The sequence below is a fragment of the Glycine soja genome, chromosome 5 (assembly GCF_004193775.1).
Source record: "Glycine soja cultivar W05 chromosome 5, ASM419377v2, whole genome shotgun sequence".
NCBI lineage: Eukaryota > Viridiplantae > Streptophyta > Magnoliopsida > Fabales > Fabaceae > Glycine > Glycine soja.
The window spans coordinates 5,611,695-5,624,316 of record NC_041006.1 but is presented as its reverse complement, the minus strand read 5'-3'; the positions used below and the strand labels follow the sequence as shown (position 1 = coordinate 5,624,316).

General features: G+C 30.7%; 1 protein-coding gene across 2 annotated transcripts; it reads left to right on the top strand.

Annotated features, from left to right (window-relative positions):
• Positions 1 to 223: 223 nt before the first annotated feature.
• LOC114412175 lies at positions 224 to 7,838 on the top strand. 2 transcript variants are annotated; one of them, XM_028375979.1, is made up of 12 exons: positions 224 to 818; positions 1,362 to 1,437; positions 1,595 to 1,705; positions 2,220 to 2,336; positions 3,458 to 3,805; positions 4,805 to 4,964; positions 5,058 to 5,127; positions 5,447 to 5,546; positions 5,626 to 5,685; positions 6,068 to 6,154; positions 6,831 to 6,971; positions 7,294 to 7,838. In XM_028375979.1, exons 1-12 carry the CDS (start codon positions 709 to 711, stop codon positions 7,621 to 7,623), a joined length of 1,710 nt encoding a protein of 569 aa, XP_028231780.1. In that variant the 5' UTR covers positions 224 to 708; the 3' UTR covers positions 7,624 to 7,838. The 2 variants fall into 2 exon arrangements, with proteins under 2 accessions (XP_028231780.1, XP_028231779.1); XM_028375978.1 differs by having other exon boundaries at positions 225 to 818; positions 4,805 to 5,127.
• The last annotated feature ends 4,784 nt before the right edge of the window (positions 7,839 to 12,622 follow it).

Below are 12,622 nucleotides of genomic sequence, written 5' to 3'. Positions count from 1 at the left end.
TTAGAAAAAAAAATATTTGAACTATTCGAAGACCATAATTAAAGAGAAATTAAGATTATTGATTGGGTGTATGATATTTAGATGTTAAAATGCAAGGACTCATTAATCAAACTTTCTATATGAGAAAAATATTTCCCATGCAGGAGTGTCTCTGGTGGTCGTACTATAGACTAGACCTAGACGCTTTTGAGTTTAAACTAGCATTAGCGGGAATTGGAAATCAATGAAGCATCCAACCGAATCCAAATGAAACCAACACTCACTCTTCCTTCCTCTTAACTTGGTGCACACCAAGTAACAGAGAGAGAGGAGGTTGATGAACGATCATTGAATGCGCCCAACGACCCAAAACCCTTCGAATTCAATTGCGGGGACACCACCTATCTTGTCTCGTTGCCGCACTCTTTCGGTAACCTATCTTACTATTTACACTTGGCATTCACATTCCTTTCAATTATTCTTCTTCCTGTTGCGGAACCTCGCTCGATCTCGGCCTCTTTATTCGTAGTGTTCAATTAACCCACCCAAGCTGGCCCCACATACTTCCTTTCTTCCACTCCTGCGCCTTAGATATTTGTACTTGTCATTTATGATTCTATATCGGGTTCAAACTTGGCCACCTCTCGATAAAAAAATAACAAACACCACTCTCAAAACCCAACAAGTTAGAACAATGCATGAGCATTCTACAATAGCTGAGATTTAATAATGAGCGAGTTACGCGGGTTTCGAAAACTGAGCCACGCCGCAGAAGCGTGTGGCTATGAAGATCACGGAGATTCTCCACATGGCAAACCTCCACACAGACGATCTAAGAGGTCCTTTTTTATTTTATTTTTTTAGCAATTCAGTTATTTACAATGACATAAATAATAGCGTTGGGTATGTATAATACTAATGTGTTTCTCGTTTAGTGGATTAATGTATTTCTTTCTGTGTTGAAGTGTGGGTGTTAGTCTGAAATTTTGTCGGTGGAAAAAGTGCGAGACGAGGGGTTGAAAGTTTTAGAATGTTTAGAGATTATATTAGAATTAGATTTGGGGTAGTAATTTGGATACTGCGAGCTGCATTTCCGTATAAATATGTTTTTATGAGGAAACTGAGATCAAGATTTTTTACTTCTGGGATTCAATTTGCCTCAAGATTGGCTTTTCTTCTTTCAAAGTAACTGGTTTGGCTAATAAATGTTGGCTGATTGACTCTAGTTCAGTGTATTAGTGAAATATTAGTTTTCCCGAGAATTGGAAAACTTGGTAATGCTGATCTAGTTTCTTTAGACACATTACAGTTGTTGTCTTGTCTTCAGCTGATTCATTTTATGACACCGCATTTTTTTTTTCTTTCTCTTATGATCTTTTCAGTGCTTCTGAAAGGAACTTGGCAAATGCAAGAGGTGGAGCCTCGCATCCACTCGAGAAAGACCACAATGAATGCCTTGTGAGATTGCAATTTAAATTTGGTCTTTAAATTTTTAAAATCACATCTCATAATTCTTCTTAACAAACAATTATTGCATTACAGATACACTGTGTAGTCGTTTTGAATGTTAGTCAGAAGATAATTCACTGGTTTGGTTTTATCATGACTTGGACAGGTTTCAACACCTTCAGTGGGTGCTTCTAGGTTACAGAGTCCGTCTTATGACAATCTCACTTGTGTAAACAAGAATACCTCTTCAAGTCATAGAGCATCCTTAGAAAAAGATGTAAGCACTTATCTCTTATTTTGTCGTGTCTCTGGACCTGTAGGTTCTTAACTTCAAAATTTCTTTTCAACAATTCTGTTTGACTCTCCACATGGTGAGATGACTCTGACCAGGCTTTTGCTTCTTGGTTTTCACGTATTTTGCTTGCATTTGACCCTAGTAAAATTGGTTGTGTAATTTAAATTGTTGAAAAGTGGGGGAAAAGGAACAAACGGGTCAAAGCCAATTCCACTGGTTGTATGAGCTTGGGAGCTCTCTTTAGAAAGGCGAAAAAATTTGATTGATATCATCATGAAACTTATTGATAAAAAAATTAGTGTTTCAAGAATAAATTTAGCATAATCTCTTAAGTCTTCATAGGGAAAAAAGCCATAAAAGTCCCTTAATGTGGAATTACATAAGCAGGTAGCTTTTCAGAATCATCTCCAGTTCAAGAAACACGGGAAAAGAACCCTATATAATACACATATGAAGATAAGCAAAGTTTTGAGACCCTCACTATAATGATTTGCAGGTTGAGCAACTACAGTTACGCCTACAGCAGGAGAGATCCATGCGCACTCTGCTTGAGAGGGCGATGGGTCGAGCCTCAAGTACATTATCTCCTGGACACAGGCACTTTACTGCCCAGGTAATTTGGCATTCCTATCTATTTTCTTAACTGCAATATGAAGAATCCTGATGCCGTAAAAGATCCATATAACTTATAACCTGAAGAATCCTATACTTGAACCTGGTCAATTTCTGAATTCTGATAACATTCTCGTAAATGGCTTCGTAATTCCCTCCTCAGCTTAATTACTTTAAAGTGAAGCTCATTTTTAAGCCTTCATCTACTAACACACTAAGTTTTCAGTTATGTCTTTTAATAAGATATTAGAACCTCTGTGACCAAATGGTCAGAAATTTGATCCACCACTCTGCCATTCTTCTAATCTGCCACTATTAAATTATGAATTTAGAATACAATATGATTGATCCTGTGCTTTGTACACACTTTACGCTGCAAAAGTTAGATAGGGTGGGATAGAGATAAAGCCTTTCTTGGTCTAGAGCTTCTACCTAATGATCTAACTTTTGGGAAACCCATGTTATGCAGTTGAGAAAATAGTGTATGTACTAACAGTGTACATGATTTTTGTACCGTAATCCAATCAATAACCCTATGATAAATTTATTAATTTTATAATAACTATTTTAAAAATCACGTCAATCATGATTTCTTATTAATTAACAGTGTAAATTTTTTTATACTAATAGTGCATACAAATTAAGCTGTGTCGTTCTCATGTGTGTTATAGGCTTATAGCCTTTGGGAATCTGAGGCACAGCTTTGAAATGATAAAATTAGCAAACTTGATTCTCTCCAAATTCCAATATTGGTTGGCTCAATTGGTAGGATTGAACATGATCCATCTGAAGGTATTGGATTTGAATTCAAAGGATTCTCATGAGCCTCATCGAAGCGTTAAAGGAATCCTTTGAATGGGTTAACTTCCCATTCCCCAGTAAAGAGAGAGAGCAATTGACTCTCATGTAAAAGATCCTCATTCGATGATATATAACTAAAATGGACTCTTCACTCTCACTTGATAGGTAGATAGTTATTTTGATTGGAATGTGCGGCAAGGACATGAATGTTCCGGTTCGATGTCATTTTTAAATTTATAATATACACTGTAATATGGCTACTAGTGTATGTTTAGTGGAAAATAAATAACTATTTCTTCCATTTTTCCTCCTTTTTCTTAGACAAAAGACTTGATTGCTGAAATTGAGTTGCTTGAAGAAGAGGTTATAAACCGTGAGCAGCAAGTACTTTCTCTGTACAGGAGTATTTTTGAACAGTGTGTTAGCCGGTCAACTTCTCAACAAAGTTCTGCTGTTGCTTCACCTGCTCATACAAAGCAAGGATCCAGGAAGCATCCGAGTATAATTTCAAGTGCATTCTGTTCATCAAAAAAATTCCCTCTACGAACCCTGCAAGCTCTAGTTTCTAATAATGACTTGAGGAATAAAATCTTTGGGTCTAATCACGCTCCTTTATCACGTGGCAAAGGCAACAATTATTTTAAAAAGACTTGTTCTGATTCCACCAAGGTATGATATAAATTCATATTTATTTTCTATTATTTATGTGCATCGATTGTTTCCCTTTGCTTTTGCTGTTAGTGGATAGCATTTGGTTCAAATATAAAAACTCTGTTATATCAGAGAGCATTGTTTACTGAACCAGAAAGGGTACATGTTCAGTGATTGCTGGTTTGATTGGCACTGCATTATGGTCAAACCGAAATTTTAAAATTATTATTATTAAGAGCAAATTTTAAAAAATCGTGTTTTTTCTCAGTTAGTTTTCTTTTATTTTTCATTGTTTCAACCTCTGTGCGGAATTTTTAAATTGATATATAACTTGTATATGATTATTTCGGTATGTCATCTATATTGAATATTATATTTTCTTGAAAAAAAGATTTTTTTTTGTTATAGAATTTTTTTTTCTTAATATATGTTTAAAAATGTATTCTAAGATGATATTTTGTATTTATTAAGTATTTATGATTTGTTGTTGTCAAGGTCTTCTCCACTGGCATAATTACTACTAGTCTAATTAATGCCAGAACTGGCACTCGTGGCAGATTCATAAAATCCCAGGACACCACCACTGGGACATGTACTGGTCTCTGGTTAACTAATTTATTGCTAGAACTGATTCGTTTAGTCCATTTCATACTGGTTTATGGAAAAAAAAATCGGTTTTCACGGGAGAATTGAATCACACATATGGACTGTGGCCAGTTCACCAGCTGGTCCAGTCCCATTCTCTTGATCCGGAATTTATAACACCAGAAGGAATTGGCCACTGATGAAGTAACCATTTCTTTGCACATGGCAAGTTTGGTATGTTTGCTTATATAATTATAAACCCAATGTTCAAGTAATCAGAGCTTTGCAATACATTTTGCCGAAGCAAATACCGTAAGAATTGTAACCAAAAGAAAAAGAAATTCCATATGAATTCATGCATGTTAACATGCTTACATGCATCTAAATGGTGTGATATTTGTTCTGAACATTCTCATCTAAATCATATGTCAGGCTCACGAAAAATTTTCTCCAATCGAGAAAACTCCAATTTTACGTTCTTTGAAAGACCATCTATACCAGTATCCAAGCAAGCTTTCTGAGGATATGGTGAGATGCATGGCCACTGTATATTGCTGGCTTCGCAGTGCAACCTCTGTAAATTCTGAAAACGGTAGGTCACCATTATTGTCAAGGTCATCCACTAATGCTATACGGCCTCGAAATGGTATTGGAGACGATCTTGACTGGTCTTGCAAATTAGCAGTTGAAATTTCTTGGATATCTACTCACAAACGTCACTCTTCCCATGCTTCTTATGCCATCAAAAATTACAGGTTGGTTCTATAAGTATGACAGTTTTAAATGAAATATTAAAAATCAGTAGAGAATCTAAAGGCAGTGATGAACTTTCAACTTATTTCCTTGCTTGGAAATTCAGGGAGTAGGAGTTATTTGGTAATTATAGCACGAGTTATTAACAATTACATCCTGCTATATCTTTATTGGAAATCTGGGATATGTGTAATTTTATGATTCTTTAAGTACTTTAATTTAATTTTTTATTTATACCATAATAATACTTTGTTCATGCACTAAGTTTCTTGTTGAATTGTTGATCTGACTTGTTTTTCCCCCCTCCCCGTTTACATTCAGAGTTTTAGTTGAACAACTAGAAAGGGTGAATGTCAGTCAAATGGATAGCGATGCACAAATTGCATTCTGGATCAATGTGCACAATGCTCTTGTGATGCATGTAATATTCATATGACCAACAATAATTTTGTGTTACCAATTTTAAAGCATACATAACTTAATTGATCTCCTGTTGACAGGCATATTTAGCATACGGAATTCCCCAGGGTTCTCTCAGGAGGCTAGCCTTGTTTCACAAGGTAGTTCGCTATTTTATTTAATTTTATTTATTCTTTAGTTAGAAGAAAATTCTCGGTATTTACGAGTTCTCGGATAATTTTCTTCAAACATTGCTTTACTCAAAGTCTCAAACGGAAGATAGCTACTCTCAAACTTAAGAATGTTTTGAACTTTTGGAAGGTTTATATTTTCTTCAAATTTTTCTTCTTGGGAACCTCAGACCAGGAACATAACCAAATAATTTATTTATTTCACATTACCAACAAGGGAAAACAAAATAAGAAGAAAGAAACAATTGAAAATATACCTTTGTATATAAATTTTCTTTCTTGACAAAATATACCTTTGTTTTACTAGACATCATACTTATTATCAATTGATCTGTACAATTGTCTAGTGCAGGCTGCTTACAACATTGGCGGTCATATCGTAAGTGCAAATGCCATAGAGCAAATGATATTTTGCTTCCGAACACCTCGGATTGGACGGGTACTCCCCTTAACCCCATCTATGAATTTAAAAAACTTTTAATACATTTTGTCTTGATATGTTTAATGGTTAATTCTGCCAAAAGTGGAATTCATTGATGGGCTGAAGTGTCTGACTATTAAACTTCCTACCCATTGCTGTTTTGGCCAGTAGAGGATTTTTTTTTTATCAACAAATGTTAATTTAGTTGGTTAGCTTTTTGTTAACAAGAGAGATTGAACTCGCAACCTTTCCCTCCTTCCCTTCATTCTTAACCACCCAACCAACTTTATATCTCCTCTATAGAGGGTTATAAATCATTGATTCTTTGTATGATTTGTATCTTCTGCTTCCAATCCTAAATTATGTTAGAAAGATATCGATGTACTTATTTGAATTCGTGGCACAGCTTCCAATTTGGAATTTAGAAAGAGATCATAAATTGTAAGCACATCTATATTCAATAATCAGTCACCCATGCTCTTGTCAACTTGTTTAGATTTTGCTTCTTCACAAGAATGAGAAGAATATAAGACAGGTATTAGCTTTCTTCTTTGTGAGTGATGATATGCATAGGCAGTTATTTAAACCTTTATGTTGTTTTCTGGTATTGTTCTGCAATTTCTAACACCTATTTTGACAGAATCAAATGTTTAATACAATTATTCTTTTTTATTAACTCTTTTATCAAATACAGTGGCTTGAAAGTATTGTGTCTGCTGCCTTGAGGAAGAAAAGTGGTGAAGAAAGACAACTTCTCAGTTCCAAATTGGGTCTTACTAATTCCCAACCCCTTGTCTGCTTTGCCCTTTGTACTGGAGCCTTGTCAGATCCTGTGGTAATCTTTCTCTCATAAACATTCTGCTATGAAAATGCATTTGAATATGAATTGGAATTTTTTTCTCTGGAGCCTTGTCAGATCCTTTGGTAATAATAAATACTGACACCCTCATAAACTTTTTCTCTGCTAAACTAATTGAACTTCAAGCTCTTTTGCTTATAAAGAATGTAACGTAGTAAGTACCATCTTCCAAAGTAATGCTGCAGAATTCTTATATAGTAATTTTGATTTTTTATCTACAATACTCCCTGTTCTCTGTTACCCGGATTTTAAAGAGAGTTGAATAAGAATTTTGTTGTTGCAAATTACAACGCTGCAGCTAAAGGTTTATTCAGCATCAAATATAAGTGAAGAACTAAATATTGCCAAGAGGGAGTTTCTCCAAGCAAATGTAATTGTGAAGAAGTCAAGAAAAGTTTTTCTCCCAAAATTGGTGGAAAGATTTTCTAGAGAAGCATCAATAAGCGTAGACGATCTCTTTGGATGGGTCATGGAGAGTGTTGATAGGAAGCTGCGTGATTCAATGCAGAAGTGCCTTAATCCTAAATCCAGCCAAAAACCATCTCAGATCATAGAATGGTTACCTTATAGCTCAAGGTTCCGGTACGTGTTCTCCAAGGATGTCATAGACAAGCCTTGGTGGGTATGAGTCTATGATGACATCTAACTGCTTGGTAAAGATTATTGAATGATTAGTGGAGGCATAACTGGTTTGAGAAAGAGAGGAAGTTAGTTGCAGGTGTTGTGCACCTGAAAATTTCTATCAAATGGAATTTATCTTCACACTTATACTCCAACAATAGCTAATTGAAAATTTGTGTACATTGTAATATGAGATAAAATTAGTCGCATACCTTCCAACAAGTGTGCAACTTATAATTTTTAAACAGTAATCACGATAATCGTTTTTTTTTTAAAAAAAAACTTTTACATTGAATATGCTGCATCACCATCACCATTTTTCGAAAGGTCATTAAGAATCCTCTTATGTACTGGTCATGTCTAAATCTCTTCGATTCGAGTCGAGTGCATAAGCCGCTTTCCCTTTAGGAATGTTGTCTCAAGCCATTGATCTTAGCTTTGGCCCTCTCTGGAAAGGAAAGCTTCCTATTTCTTCTACCTCCAGTTCATGATATACTTATTCCGTCCGTTTTTTACAATATCCTTTTCAAAAAGTTATTTGTCTTCTAAGTATTGATCCTTAATTAACAATTTTTTTTACCCAAAAATTAATAAATGCTAAAAATTAATGAAAGAAACTGTCTTTTAAGAATTCACTTATCAATATTAATTATTTTCTCTCCCAATATTAATTAATTAAATGAGAAACAATTAAGTGGAGTGAGAAAGATGCTTAATTTCAAAAAAATCAAGGATGATTTTGAAAAAATAGTACAAGTGACCGATAAACTTAATGATCAATTATTTTTCTTAACAGATATAAACTAGTTGATAGATTTTATAAAAATGGATGGAGGGAGTATTTATATTTCTCTTAATAAACATTAAATAGATCTACATGTTTGTTAGGGACAAAATAAGCATGTTAGAAATAATAGGCGGTAAAAATAAAAAAATATAAGAATGAACACATATTTAATGTGAAAGACTTAAATATGTTTTTCATATCTATTATATAATCTATTTTGATTTTATTACCTAAGCAAAAATTATACGTTACAATTGTCCTCAAATAATAAAATTTATGGTTCTTTCACATGGTCTATGTTTTATGATTACCAATTTATTGTGATTCAAGAAGATAAACACCAAGACATTATTTGATTGAAAATATTGATAATAAAAAGTGAAGGTAAATCAAAATTAAAAAAAAACAATAATTAAATAAAATTAAATATGAGAAAAAATTTAAATTGCGAGTTCACACAATATTTTTTAATGGACTCATTCTTTACCTAAGTGTTCTTATTGATTCTCTTTGGAGATGAAATAACTTAAAGTAACATTCATTTTCTCTCCACACATACATGTATATCTAATTGAATTGACTTTTACTTTCATAGTAATTATGTTCAATTAGATCTATTATGTTTTTGTTAAGTCTTTTGATTCTTAAAGGATTAAACTATACCTACTCCCGTAATTCAAAGCCTAAGTTTCATCCCTATGATCCCAACAATTAGGTTTGCATTTCAATTCTTTCCTAAGCGCCTAAGGATGTGAAAAACTGTGGTTAATCGCTTCGCATAGAAAAAATCAGAGGAAAAGTCAATAAAATACCAACATAATTCAATCAAACATCCAGTATTAAACGAAAGGTTAAGCCCCAATCTTAAAAAAATAATAAGAAGAAAATACTTAAACATAAAAAACAAAACAAGAGATGAGATAATAACATCCAAATTGGAAAAGAAAAAGAGAATAACCCTCCATCTCAAGTCTATAGTAGTCACCCCCGTGGGGTTTGGTCATCAGCCTAATGAAAAACTAAGTATTAAAAGACAATGGGTTCAAAGGTATTTACACTATGTCTCTTACTTGATTTTAGCTCATACCTTTTCTTAGGTAATTATACTTTATACCTAGTAAATTGTCTTGGATTATCGAATTTAACTCAGTAGAGTAGAAAGAAAAGGAAATAAAAAAAATTGAAATTTGAATTGAAGAAAAAGGAAAAGAAAGTATATCTTTTTTTTTTCTTTTAAGAAATCAACCTTTTCTCTCTATTTTCATTATCCCCATTCAAATTTAATCACCCACTAATAACTAAATAACATGTTAATATTCAAAATATCTAGAGAGAAAGAGGTTTGTCACTTATAATGGTCTTACCCAATTTAAATAAGATTGCCTTTAAAAAAGATGCACATGATCTATAAAAATAACATATTGATAATTATGTATTTATTTTTTGAGAGAAACTTATAAGCTTTACAACGATCAAAAAGGAGAAGTAAATTTTTCCTTTAAAATAAAATAATATATTTTAAAAGATAAAATTTGTCATAATTATTGATTAAACATATCAATTAAAATTATGTTTTAATAGTCAATATAAATTTTTTTATACAATTAATCAATGTAAATAATCATTATTATGAATTTTAAGATGATTATTATCAAAGCCAATAAACTTATCATATGTATGAAAATTTGTAATTGAATCATAAATATATAATGTAAGAAAAAATACACTATTAGTACATATAGTATCATTTCTTCTTAAAATTATGATAAGATACGTGTATATGTAATAAATTTCCATGTTATCAAAATCTCAAGCTTTAGTTTCATCGAATAAACCATTATTAGGGTAATTTATACTCTAAGGAAGGGAATAAGATAATTGAAAAAAAGAAAATACATTGGAAAAAATTGCGTATTCAAAATATATATCGTAATTTAATAAAAAAATACTTTTGTTCATGAATTAAATGACTTGTATAACTCAAATTTAACGAGTTGAATTTTTAACTTAAATTTAATTCAATTGGTTCAGAAATAAGTTTAACGAAATAATTATTGAATTCGATTTCAAACTAATTTGGAACTAGTTTGTTTCATTACCAGCTCTACTCATTAATTACAATAATTTATCACAGCAACACGATATCTAACATATAGATAATGAGAAAATACTAAGTTCATATATTTTATAAAAAATAGAGCACGGAATTCTTTAATTTAAAATACACATATTAAGACCAAAATTGATCGAAAATATGAAATCGTAAATCATTGTTTTGATAACTATACAGAACCAGTCAACTGGACCAGAAAATGGTGAACTAGTTAAGTGACTGATTTAAATAAATCACAAAACTGAATTGGATAAAAGTCGGTCAAAGAACCGTAACACTGGTAAAAAAAAAATAACAGTAAAATTAGTAAAAAAAATCGACAAAAAATTATTTACAATGGGTCAACAAACAAAATGCTAAATACAATACCATTTTTTATTTTTTTAAATAAAAATCAATGTAATGCATTTGTCATTTTCTTTTTTATTTAAAATATAAACTTATTATTAATAAATATTGATATGTATTATTGAGACTTTGACTTAACTACTATGATATATTTAATTTGAACTTTTGTACGTATTTTAAATGTTAAAAACATATAAAAATTACGCTTTATTTTTTTAATTATAAACTTAGGATATTAAATTTTTAATATTATGCTGTATTTTTAATTATTTAATTATTATATTAATTTTTAATATTAAGTTATTTTAATATTATTGTATGTATTATATTAATTATAAACTTATGATATTAAATCTTAAACTAATACTTTGACCGGTTTAATAATCAGCTTGGTTTATAAAATATTAGCAAAAACTCATTTTTTTTCTTAAATATTTTTTGTCCTTGCAATTTAGCATTACTCATTCTTACCATTCTTTATCTTCATTGTAAATTTTTGTTTTATTTTTCGTTTTCATCATCACTCTTTGTTATAAAAATGATAGCATGACAAACAAAATAAGAATGTCATCATGCCATATTATCACATGATGAAATATCAACACAAAGTGTCACAACATTATTAATTTATAGGATTAAAATAAAACAAACATAATTTGTAATAACTAATACACAAAAATGACATATTTGCAAGGATGAAAAAATATTTAATTCTCAAATTAAAATATTTGTAATAACCAATAATACATTGTCAGTCATCACTAACACTATTATTACTGCTACTATTGTTATTGTTGTTTCAAGTGTTGTCGTCATCATTGTCACTATCATGATTGTTATAATTGTTGCTGTGAACATAATTGCTTGAGGAGAAGAAAGGGTGTTAGAAAAGTGATGAAGGGTGGAGGAATTGAAGAAAAAGATAAGAGAAAAGTGAATAAAATAAGAGGGTGAAGGGAGAGAGGGTATAAAGATAGAAATGTGGATATATTGGTATGTAATTAAAAATTAAATATTTTTTTCTTACAAATATATCATTATGTGATTTTAATTTATTTTAATTTTTTGTCCTTATAAATTAATGATAATGTGACATTTTTATTGTTTTGTGGTACAATAATGTTATCAAGTAATATAATAAACTGATGTTATGAATCGGTTTGTCACATTCTAAATTTTGTAAAAAAGATAATAATAAAAAAATAAAATAAACAAAATTTATAAAGATTAAAAAAATTACAAATACAGAAAATATACTTCTAAATTATTTTTAATAAATTAAGCTCAATACAAGAAATTTGTTGGACACTTTTTTATGGTTGACTTGAAACATCATTATTATATTATTAAATAATTAGGGAAACACAGATATTTCGTACCTAATTATTTTTTCATTTTTTTAAATAAAAAGAATAATTAAAGTTAATGGCTGGTTTGTGATAATTATAGGAATAAAATTAGAATTTATGAATACAGTTATAATGAATATAAAAATATCTACACCAAAATACCTTACCCCTTTATATATAGTTAAGTTTATAGATTATTAAATTTTTGAATGCATATCATATTATTAAATAAAAATAATAATACTCCAATATATTTATTTTATGAAATAAAATAACAGCAACATTATTTGAAATATTAAATAATAATATTGGATGTGGATTTTCTCAACTATTTACTACTATCCACCTTTCCAATTCCGCTAGTATTTTTTTTATGTGTTTGATTTGGGCAATGGTTAGGAAATAATAA

Bases quoted from the DNA above. Each gene is read 5' to 3' on its own strand.
- LOC114412175 (XM_028375978.1), top strand. From the start codon at position 709: ATGAGCGAGTTACGCGGGTTTCGAAAACTGAGCCACGCCGCAGAAGCG. The intron at 5,128-5,446 runs GTTGGTTCTATA...GTTTACATTCAG, and splicing joins TATGCCATCAAAAATTACAG to AGTTTTAGTTGAACAACTAG. The intron at 5,686-6,067 runs GTAGTTCGCTAT...TGTCTAGTGCAG, and splicing joins GGCTAGCCTTGTTTCACAAG to GCTGCTTACAACATTGGCGG.